We start from the raw sequence: 12,506 nt of genomic DNA, 5'->3' as shown, positions 1-12,506 counted from the left end.
ATTTTTATATAAAAATGCAAAACTGTTTTTTATTCATAGTATTTTTTAATCAATGGTGAAATCTATTGTACAATAATTGTGTTCAGGAAATCTCCATAGTACAACTATGGAAATAATAGGAATTGGAATATTACCATATCAGTCATCAGAAAATACGTGTTCGCGATGACGTTTGTGGTTCACGCGTATGACGAGAACGAGCCGCATGTCTTCATCAGGGTTATTTGTATACGATTCCAGTATCCAATCCCATTTCCCAGATTTTCTCCATTCTGCAATATCATAACTCAAGTCATTTAATTATTATGTGTGTAAGGTGGTGAGTATGGAAGTAATGTTCAATATAAATGTATAATAAAACTATATATAGAAAGGTATATCTTAATGTTCCACTTTAATGTAATTCTAGAACTGTCGAATAAATAATTCAATGCATTTTTTTTTGTTCTGATGTATTACGCTAGTTGATTTTTTATTATAACTATTTGTATATAAAATATAGTAACAATGTTGTTGTGTGTATGCGGTATGGTAATATAATTATAATATGAGTGTATTGCCATATCACGCCTATGAGTTATGACTATAATATAGAAAAATATTGATGTTTTATAATAAATTAGTAAATGTATTACAATTATTTTGCTATTTTTCTACTAGCAGGATAAAATTAATTTAATACATGTAATAGATCTATCTAATGCATATAAATAGACAATTTAATTTTATGTAATTAATTTGAAATAGTTTGAAAATCGTGTATATTTTTAACAACCTACATGTTTTCTACTACCTATTTTATTAAACATTTTCATGGCGTTTTGTTACGTTAAGAGATGGGAAAGTTAGTTTAGAAGCCAATTGCCAAGTTTTAAGTAATAAATAGTTGCAGTTTACACTAAAATTGTGTATCTACTACAGTGGCAGATTTAAGGGGGGCCCGAAGGGCCTCGGCCCCCCCATTGGCATAAGTTAGGTTTTATTATTTTGAATACCAAAAGCATCAATCGATTTTTCCGAAAACCAATTTTGTGTTTTAGTATCTGATTAACTTACATACAGAAAATTGAAGTATTTTCCCAAAAGTTAAAGCGACAAATTTAATTAGAAAAAAAATTTAAAACAAAACAATGTAAAATAAACATATTCATTGCTCCGCTCAGATTCTAATATTTTTATAGAACCGATAATAAATCGATAAAATATGGATATTGTACAGTATTTATAGCATATTGTGCTAGTTATGATTCTTCAATACTGATGGTTGAAGTGTTGTAGATAAACTCATCTATGTAATCGAAAAATGAAAATAATATGTCGTCGTCGTTGTCGTTGTTGTTTCGTATACATATAAAATATATTAATGCATACGAACATTTTTTTTTAAACAATAAAATATTGATGATGCCGAAAACTTTGACCAAGTGTTGTGTTATATGTGCCGACCAAATATTAAAAAATTGTAATTCGTGATGATGAGTTGGTTAGACACCTCTCCCACGAACCCTCTAAGGACGGTCCTGAAAGCTTCATTATTACACAAGCGTCATTAATTATAACTAATATGGGCCGTTAAATCAACCAAAACGGTTTATTTTTCTTTCCTACGATTAACATAATTCAGCAAACGTCCTTCTCAGCCATTCCGAATCATCTTTCGACGACCATAATACCATTAATACCCATTACGCGTGTGTAACCTTGCATCAAGTCTGATCCGCAGCCCTGTGATGAGGTTAAAAAATACGACGACGTTGAATTTCGCCCAGCTGGGTTTTCACTGTTCCCAAAACGCCGTCGCCCGTTAAAAAAATAAAAATAAAAATAAAAAACAAAAAAACGATAGGATAGGATAGGATACGATAACACTGTCCTTCGCTATGATTGACGCGGTGGCGGCGGCGGCGATGTAAGTTCAATGTGTAATTTGTGTGTAAACAACAATAGCGTCGCGTGGCCCGTCGGACGGCGGCGGAGATCCGCGTGGGAGACGGCCCGTCGGCTGTCATGTCTGGTCGTTTGATACTAATAAGCCCGTCGGTTTTATCAATAAAAATGTAACTAGACTCTTCCTGGTCTTCCGAGCTGACACGTGCCGCAAACGGCGTTCCGTATACAAAAAAATTATGAAAAAATGAAACAATAACATTTGTGTTTTCCGAAACGTTTACATTGTGTACGCGTGTTTGTAATGTTATTGTAATTATTATTATTATTATTATTATTGTTATCGTATAACATAATGTAACATATTATTTTATATTAGGTAGGAATATGTTTATACCCCCGCGAGGGTGGCGATATATTTCAAAACGACGCGTCTACAAAACAATAATCAATAATAATATGTTATCGTACATGTGTAGGGTAGATAACCGTGTACGCACATATCTTTTATTTTGTACAGGATTTTCGGCCAACAATTTTGCAGGACAAATAATTGTAACAACAAATTGTTCTATTTCTTATAGTACTTGATGTAAGCTTTATTTTGTCGTTGCCGTCAATTATTTATTTTATGAGAAGTATATTTATATATTTAGGTTTCATAATTTTTATTTTGTAATAAGCAAAATATAATAGGAACATTATGACTATTTTTAAGTATATGAATGATAAACATTAGTGTAAAATACAGAAGAAAACATTTAAATGTACTTACCCTCCACTACATCCCTTAATGACACTGCCATTAAGTCTAACATCGATGTAAAACAAAATTGTTAAAACAACGCCCTTTAGACTATAACTGCAGCCTACCGGTTCGAAAGAAACAATGCAATTTACCGTGAATATTATGATGCTGCCTATAATAGCAGACGAAATCCAAAGACTTGCTCGCAAACACAAGACGAAGATAGATTATCATGTAATTAGATAACTATAAAAAAAAAGTTAGTTTAGATATCCTAACTTTTTTTATACAAGGATATTAGACGTTTTAAGCATCTAAAATCGTACGAATTAGCTTATTACAGGGGTGGCCAACATGGAATACATCCAAGAGTACATGAATAAATACAATGATATCAAGAGCCAAAATGTTTATAAATACATTTCATAATATTTATAATTTGATCGTATTTTATTGTCAATAAGTAAATATTAGTTTTTTTTTTTAATAATACGCGAGCCGCAAGTTGGCCACCTCTAGATTATTATCTATAGGTCACTATTGACTCCATAAACGAATAAAATATATGTAATTGTTAAACATATCTATTAAGACCTTTGGGTCGTTTAAATAAAAAGTCCCAGGTCATTTTGAAAAAAACAAATATTTACGAAACTTATTGAATACCTTTTTTTTTGTTTATTAAAAAATCTCAGTGTATGCAATGCAATGGCAGGCGCTTCTGTACGCGTAAATTACTTTGTACTTAAACTATACAATTAAATTTGTTTTATTTCATTTATTGCGCATTTTAATGTCTTGATAGTCTAGCCTTTTGAACCTCGCGGACCACAAACATACTCTAAAGTCTAAATTGTATGGATCAGTTTTAGCTTACTTAAATTAACGTTTTACATAAATACCGTTCCATTGATAAATCTTATACCAAATTACTGAAAAAAAAAATACTTCGCTTGAATGTTAATAAAATAATATTACAAATATCGTTTAAATTTTTCTATTGACCACGGTTGGCAATGGCGACCGCTGCTTTAAGTCCCGGCAGTCCCGCCAACCAGTCGTTCAAAACTATAACGATTCTATAGCGTACATTGTCACAAATACACACACACACACACACGCGCACGCACGCATACACTACACATGGGCCATAATAATATTTAAAATAAAGTGTACAATGATATTGATTGTAAGTAGTATAAATGTAATAATGTGTATATTATTGTGTGTTACATGCTTGCTTTAATAGAAATCCGTATATATTACAGAAATAATATCAGACAGTTTGTTACGGATTTAATATTATGAGCCTTCAGTGTTTATTTTTAAACAACTTATTATTATTTTCGTATAAACGAGACATGCGACGACAATAGCAGGATTTCCACCGCCCCGCCACCGTCGCATCGAATATCTTTAATTTAAACCAGTCGGGTAAATGGGTAATACCTAAATTGTGGCGTTGTTCAGTCCTCGCGTGCAGACCGCAGAAACGGCAGAAACGCAGTTGGAAATTTCCAATAGCTTATATTATTAATTATTATTATTAGTCATTGCTCATTATTATATGGTCGTACCGTACGACTACGACATTCATTCATTATTTGTTGCTCCGAGTGCTTCGACGTTCGCTACCATCAATCCGCGACCTACGAGCTACAACTCACAAGACTTGTGTCCTTCACTAGTGCATCATAACGCAACACATCCTGCGTACTTAAGATTATTTGCAATACACATTGGTACGTTGAATTTTATCGTTACTATTATTATACCTAGAATATTAGTCTAAATAGGTTAGGTAGGTACATTTTTTCAAATTAAAAGTATAAAGATTTTTCACTGAAAAACGAACATTAGCCATTACGTGTTCTGAATGATGAACGAAGGATCTAGTATTGTTTTTTTTTTTTTTTTTATGTTATCAGGTAAAAGCATTTATTTTATACATTTACATTTTACATCATTTCAAACAAAAAATTAACTTACACCTTAGTATCGCGAATAATAAAAAAATGATTTGATGATATACCTATCTATTATCTGAGTTACAGATTGTAAACTAATCATTATTTTCTTATAATTATATTATAAAAATTAAATTATTCTGTCTGTCATTTGTTTTTTATTTAATATTTTTGAATTTTGATTTTAGAATATGATTTCTATATGTTAGGGATCCACAATTATTGCAATTTATAGTGTTCCGTACGTTCTGGTTTACCTGAAATAAAATGGAAATAATTAAGTTATTGTTGTCTTGCTTTTTATTAACTAGATAAACTTATTTGCAGAATTAGAAGTCAATAGAGTTAATTATATTAAATAGTGCCTCGTTGAGCTATGTTGCTGCCCCGGGGAAAATTGAAATATGCCGCCCATAAGAAAATTATTATTATAATTATATAATTTTATATTTTTTATTTCATGTTGATTCTCAAAAATTTGTCGCCTCATCAAATACCATAAAATTTGCTGCCCCATGGCATTCCCTCCTTGCCTCCTGTTAAACACTGCTCTCATATTAAATATTTGTCACGAACCACGTAGCACTTATCCAAGTGATGTTTCAATAAGTAATGGCTGGATTTTAGGAGGACGCGATACCCGCATGTGTTGTCTCCGTCTTACAAGCGCATAACATGGCAAATTTTATATTCAACAGACCACGTTTAACTCCGCGAGTTTAAAATTTAAGGGGGCTGAAGCATACCGTGTTTTAAGGAGTAGTATTTAGGCTTTTCATATTACATGAACATTTTGGCTGTGTCAATGTGTGAGAAGTAAACAAGCATTAGTCTGTGTAATCCATTATCGCATTTTCGCGACAAAATTTGAATTCTCAGATTTACGATAATAATCAAAATAAACCATGCCGCACGATTCCGTTCATCGGAAAAAGATGTATTATTATTTTTCTATACAACTACTATAAATAATAAATATTCATTCATAATAGTAATATAGTCGCGTCGTACCCGTATCATAGAAATTTAATTTACATAATATAAAAATTAGTAACTATTGATAACTATATTACTTGCTGTATTTATTATTATTTTTGATCACAAATCATTTAACAAACAACAATAATAATAATTTTAAAAAAAACTGAATACTCGTAATTCGTATTAGGTATAATGATAATTTATTTTTTATATATTTATAATATTTAATTAATTCCTTCAGCAAGTATTTGAGGCAACATGTTTTCTAAATAAAATGTTTTTAATTTCATTTTAATTTTGTTTTCCCAAAAACTGTCGTCACGTTTTATTTTTTCCGTCATCAAACCTATATAAATAATAAATATACATAATAAATTATAAACCATAATGAGTATACATAAAAATTAAAAATATAGGTATCCACAAACCTTTAGGCGTCCAAATACAAAAATAGCAATATAATTTATTTGAAATGTGCAATTGCCCTTGTACTTGGTAATAATAGTTGTGATTACGTTTGAGATGCAGAGCTGTCCATCTTTTATTTCACAACATTTTATTTTTTTCATAGAAATTCCGTCTTCTGGACTCATACTTTTCGCTGATGATGGACACTTATTTTCAACTAAAGCATTATTGTCCACAAGACCATCAGGAGGCCTGCATTTTTTATATTTTTCCCTATAACTTTTTGTAACTGTTCTTTGGCCATGTCTTCGTACTGGATTCCATACCGGGTGGCAGCATTACCGCGGGTAAAAGTCCCAAACAACAATTCCTTGGCGACTTTGTCTCGGGAAGTGGATTCACGCAATTTACATATTTTTCCGAATACAGACGCTGTTAACTTATTTAAGTTTAAAGAAATACGCAGTTATGCAACAACAAATACAAATATGGTTTTATATAATAAAATAATTAAAACAAACCTTTTTTTCCTTTCTAAATGCCATTATTCACATAGATTTTGTCTTACTGTTCTTTTTTCTAGATCACGAATTTCATTTTTATCTAGTTGTAGCTTTTTAAAAAAATCATTTTTTAATTTTTCTTTTTCTTCAATTGTTAAGTGTGTTAAGCTATATAAGTATAAAATTAAAAAAAAATTGTTTAGGTATTTATTATACTAATAATTAGCTATATGCCTACATGAATAAATATTAAATTTACATATTCATAACTAATAAAAGTAAAATAAAATTATAATTTATAATCTCATATATTATTTATATTTATCGTTAGTTCGTAAAAAAATCAATATATTATAATTACCTCTTCATTTTTTTTTCATGATTTTCGCGTTTTTTACGTTTTAAGTTAGCCAAATTAGGTTTTTTCCGTGGCGCACATAGCTTGAGACGTGCTTTTTTACCAAAACGCAAATTTTCATTCATTTTAAAATTTAAAATTATATAATCACTGACAAAAAAATTAAACTTCACTGGTTGAATAGTTATTAGTTTAGATGTCTAGATGTAGTATGAAACTAGTGACTGAGTAGACTATTATTCTATTTTATTTTGTCGTAACATATATTTACTTATTACCATATATTTTATACTTTTCAATTACAATACATTATCAAATATCATTTCATTTCCGTAGTCGTTAGCTCTAATTGAATAATAATCGTTCAGATACGGGTATTGACTACTAAGATTCTTAGAAATGTTCTAACGCCCATACGCGCATGCACAAGTCAATGAACACGAAGAAAATATTTTCGCTCCGGTTGTAGGGCAGAAATTTGATGCGAACAGTATCAAAAGAGAAATAAAAATTCACCTAGTTTCGATTGACTTTTATTAATTTTGAAAACATGATTGAATCAGTCTATTTTCTAGGTTTGCTCGGAAGTAGATTTACGACTTTATTTTTAGTTAGTATAATATGATGGATAGTAAGTTTATATTTTTTTCAAAAAAAAATCAATTATACTTGACTTAGTTGTAGATAGCGACAAAATGAAAAATAAAAGATTCCACTTCCGAGCAAACTTAGAAAAGAGGAAGACAAACCAAAATTAGTTTTCAAAATTCAAATTGAGCTACTGGAAATATGTTTAATTTACTTTCGCTTATTGAGCTAAATGTATGAAAAATAATGGTTGCTCCAGCCCCCCTTAAAGTGATTTGACCTCGTATAAAAATCAAAGGTAACATTATTATGGAGGGTTTCTCCTAGGCTTTTTATTATTTTTTAATTAGAAAGCGAGTTATGAGTTTTTTAAAATTGTAAATTGTTTGTATATCATATATATGTATATATAATATGTATAATATTCAAAACTCGCTTTAAAATTAAAATATAATAGAAAGCCTAGGAGAAGCCTTCCATAGTAAAATTACCTTTAATTTTTTTAAGAGGTCAATCACTCAAAATTTTAAACTCGTGGAGCTAAACTTGATCTGTTGAGCGTAAAATTTGGTATGTTATGCACTTATAAGACGGAGACAATATATGTGGGTATAATGTCCTTTTCTCCTTTTAATCATTAAACAATCACCTCATACAAAAGGCCCTTTAAATTTTTTAAATTTAAGCTAATTATTTATAGTTAAATTTATGTTTATTATAAATTTATAAATTTCCTATAGTATGAATTATTAATTAATTATAGTTTTAATCCCTACTTTAATATTAAGTATGTGACCTTGTCACATTAAATATTATTATTTAAATTAATTCATTTGCATTGATCGAAATTATTATCACATTACATTAATTTTTCATTCAAAAAGTAGGGAATTATAAATAATCTTACTTATTCATAACTGAATTACCCAATCAGTCCATAAAACGACTATGGACTAATAAGTAGTATAATGTTATGAGGCAATGTGTAGACAAACGATCATATTTTATTCGGTATATAAATTGTATAATAGAAGTATAGGTAAAACATTAATGACCTAGGTTAAGTAGGTACATTATTGTTGACATAATTTTATGCTCAAAAAAAATGTCTAAGTATTCATTTCTGCCTTCTGGGACCTTTATTAATATGCCAGCTACTAGGAAATTTGAGTATTTCCTAAATTTTGTTGTTATATTTAATTGCATTGTTAAATTATCATATATATATATATATATATGTATGTAATACATTGCTTTTTCTGAGACAGTAGCGACAATACAATTTCGGTGTGCAATCCAAACTTTTACTAATAATACTATAATAGGACTAAGTGAATATGGCTATATTTTTAGGAATTTCTAAAATGCTTTAGAATATTAAATATAATATATAATGTTCATACCTTTAAATATATTATGATATTGAAATTTACAGGTTAAAATTGATTATTATTAGACTTGCATAGTATTCCAAATACTTTTAAAATACTTTTTTTTAAAGTATTTAATACGGTATTTTGAATACATTTTACCAACATTCTGAATACTTTTATAACGTCTAATCGCATTTTAAAAATAATTTCATTGTTTAGAAATTGCTTTTGTATATGTATACAAAATATTTTATAATAATATATTATTCTGTTTTCTACTTTTTTTAGTGGGACAGTTATATTATTTTTAAATTTTGTAGTTACGAGCTAGCAATGATGATAAGATATTGTTATGACTTCATAATTTCCCTATAATAAGTAATAATCTATTGTAATCGCTTTGCTATAATTATTTTCTAATAAAAAGAAAAAAAAAATTAATAATCTAATGGGTATCTGTATGCCTATTATATCTATTAAATGTATACCCCTGTCCTCCTTAGGATCTATAGATCTGAGTTGCAGTAGTTGCACCACTGAATTTGAGTATAATTTATAACCCACAGATAACCAGATCGGCGTGTATTATCGATAGTATTATTATGTTCATTTCTAAACAATAAATTAAAATAAAAAAATTGTTGTTACACATTGAAATCTAATAAAACATCACTTAATCTACTAAAAAAAGTATTCAAAAAATATTTGGAATGAATACCTTTTTGAAGTATTTTGAATACTTGGGAATATTATTATCATATTAAAGTATTATTATTTTATGAAGATTTTTTTTTAAGTATTCTGAATATGTATCCATAATACTTTTAAAAGTATTTTACCTAAGTTATTTATATCAAAATAAAAATCTAAATGTTATGTTATTTAGATACCTACCAATAAAGACAAATAAAAATGGCTGACAATCAATCTTCTGATATGGAAGTAGAAGGCTATGAGGTTTGTATTTGTAGAGTTGGAATGTTTTAAATTATAGTAAATACTTAATACTTGCTTCATGTCCAGTGCTCACACCCTTTTATTTAATAACACGTTTATTTAAAATTTTATTTTTGGAATTTTTAAATATATAAGTTATAATATGTTTTTTAAATACAAACTAATGTTTTTCAATTTATTTGTGTATCAACATTTAAACGATTAGCATCCAAGTTATTGTTATTAATGTTATTAGGCTCATGATAATATAGGTTTAAAAAAATATGTGGCTATAATGATTTGAAAATTATAATAACTAACAGCATTGATGATAAATACTAACCAATGCTAAAAGTAATCCATAAACATTTTTAATTTATAAAAATTGTCAAACTTTAATAATTACAACATTTTAATATCCAATATTACCTATTTTATATTTTTGTAAAACCATTTTTAAGAACTATTATCCTTGGTATTTCCATTATAATAAACATTTTGATAACCAACTCCAAAACTACTCGTTTAAATATGGATTAGATTTTGAATAGATACATTGGCATAAAAAAAAAAAACTGTATTAATTAATTTGAATTAAAAATGGTGGGGTGTTTTTTTATTTTTTTTTTAAGTTTTTATTTAACCAGAGGACACTCTTTAGTTTGTATGAAAATCCTAAATAGTATTCAAAAATATAGTTTCTAAGTACATTTAAAAATTCCAAAAAAAAATGAATTATAAATAATTGTGTTATTAAAGATAAAAAGGGGTGGTAATTGGTAATGTTTGATAAATCATAATGTATAGTTAATAAATACAATAAAATGATGATGTTATAATATTTGTTTGCAGAATGCAATACTACCTTCATCAAGTGGATCAAAATTACCACGATTAAGAGTATTGTCTCTCTTTGACGGAATTGGCACAGGTAATAAAAAAAAGAATTGCAACATAAAAATCTATAGATAAATAAGTATAATATATATTTTGCTATAATTAACACAAGTACATTTTCATTTATTATGTGTGTTTTTTTTTATGTGTAGGGTATTATTCATTGTTGCAGTTAGGGTTTGATGTTGAAGTAATTTATGCTAGTGAAATAGATAAAGATGCTTTAATGTTAACTAAATATCATTTTTCCGGCAACATTAAACAATTGGGTTCGGTCACTGAAATAACCACAGAAATGTTGGATAAAATTGCACCAATAAACCTGCTTTTCGGTGGTTCACCATGTGCTGACCTATCTGGCGTCAATTATCGAAAAAAAGGACTTTTTAGTAATTATAAATGAATAATTAAAATATCTTTTAAATTATTATTACTATTAACATTATGCTTGGTGTACTCAATAATTGAGTGCAAGTGCAATATTTTCTAAATCATTTTAACTGAATTGGTTATAGTGTCAATGTGTTTACTTTAGATCCAGATGGAAGTGGTATATTGTTCTTTGACTTTTACCGTGTTTGGAACTATCTTAGTGTAAAAGCTGCTAGAGAAAATACACCTTTTTATTGGTTATTTGAAAATGTGGCAAGTATGGAAATCAAAAATAGAGATACCATTTCAAAGTAAATTGTAGTAACTATAAGTGAATATAACAAATTAAATTAAAATCAATTAACACTATGAAATATTATTATTTTTAATTTAGGTTTTTTGAATATCAACCAATTATTTTTGATTCATTACACTTCAGCCCACAGCGACGTAGACGATATTTTTGGTCTAATTTCCCGGGTATTAAACAGTTGGCTTATTCTCGGGAGATGGATGACTATGAAATGATTGATTCAAAACTTGAAGATTATTTAGAGAAGAATTTAGACCGACAGGCTAATGTAGTAAAAATTGGTACCATCACTTCAAAAAGAAGTTGCTTACAAGATAGTATGCTGATAATTTATGAAGTACTATTATAATTTACTAATTAATTTGTTTTTTCATTTTTTTTTCAGGCAGATCTAGAAATCCTGTATGTCAAGACGGACAATGCACTGGCTTATTTATAACAGAGATTGAAGCAATCTTTGGATTACCTCCACATTTTACAGATATTGGAGATTTGTCAATATCTAGTCGCCAGAAACTTCTGGGAAGAGCTTGGAGTGTGCAAGTAATAAAAGAACTACTAAGTCTTTTATCAAGCGAATTCGCTAAAAAGTGAGAGAGTGTGTCTATAAAAATTTGCAACAATAAATGAACACTAAACCAATATCAGTATATAAATTTGTTATTATTACTGCTAAAAACCAATTTTAATAATATATGATATAATATATTCTTATTCTTATCCATCACAATGAATACCTATTGTAGTTGTCATTTAAAATCTAAAACCTGTTACCTATTATTTGAAATTGTGGACAGCTAAATTATGTTTTAAATAAAAAAGATATTTTTATCTTTATTCATTTACTTTATACTACATAATATTACTCATTTCATTTCACTGTTAATCATAATTTAAAGCCTTTAAAGCTAAGGAATTATTAAGAATAATAGTAATAACAATTATGTATACCTCCATTTCATACAACACAGTTTTTATCGGTCTCAAGAATATTTGTTAGCTATAGGTAATTCGTAATTCAGTAATGACTAATGACTGCTGCACTTTAAATTATAACTTAAACTATTGCTAGGTACTAAGGAGCTTGAAGGAAGACAGTTCTAATAATAATTTTATGGTTTAGACCAGTGGTATTCAATCTTTCTGACTCCCAATCTACTGTTTTTGTAAGTAAC

General features: G+C 28.3%; 1 protein-coding gene across 1 annotated transcript; it reads left to right on the top strand.

Annotated features, from left to right (window-relative positions):
• Positions 1 to 4,053: 4,053 nt before the first annotated feature.
• LOC107165102 (DNA (cytosine-5)-methyltransferase 3C-like) lies at positions 4,054 to 11,973 on the top strand. Its single transcript, XM_015513182.2, has 7 exons — positions 4,054 to 4,377; positions 9,700 to 9,770; positions 10,602 to 10,680; positions 10,799 to 11,035; positions 11,182 to 11,329; positions 11,413 to 11,648; positions 11,717 to 11,973. Exons 2-7 carry the CDS (start codon positions 9,726 to 9,728, stop codon positions 11,923 to 11,925), a joined length of 954 nt encoding a protein of 317 aa, XP_015368668.1. The 5' UTR covers positions 4,054 to 4,377; positions 9,700 to 9,725; the 3' UTR covers positions 11,926 to 11,973.
• The last annotated feature ends 533 nt before the right edge of the window (positions 11,974 to 12,506 follow it).

Source organism: Diuraphis noxia, unplaced genomic scaffold (genome assembly GCF_037042655.1).
Source record: "Diuraphis noxia isolate RWA-SAM2 unplaced genomic scaffold, SU_Dnox_SAM2 contig0001, whole genome shotgun sequence".
Taxonomy (NCBI): Eukaryota; Metazoa; Arthropoda; class Insecta; order Hemiptera; family Aphididae; genus Diuraphis; species Diuraphis noxia.
The sequence above is the reverse complement of the archived record's forward strand: the minus strand, read 5'-3'. Positions and strand labels throughout refer to the sequence as shown.

Excerpts from the sequence above, each read along its gene's own strand:
- LOC107165102 (XM_015513182.2), top strand. The coding sequence starts at position 9,726 with ATGGCTGACAATCAATCTTCTGATATGGAAGTAGAAGGCTATGAG. Across the intron at positions 9,771-10,601 it reads TGGAAGTAGAAGGCTATGAG|AATGCAATACTACCTTCATC; the intron begins GTTTGTATTTGT and ends ATTTGTTTGCAG. Across the intron at positions 11,036-11,181 it reads TCGAAAAAAAGGACTTTTTA|ATCCAGATGGAAGTGGTATA; the intron begins GTAATTATAAAT and ends TGTTTACTTTAG.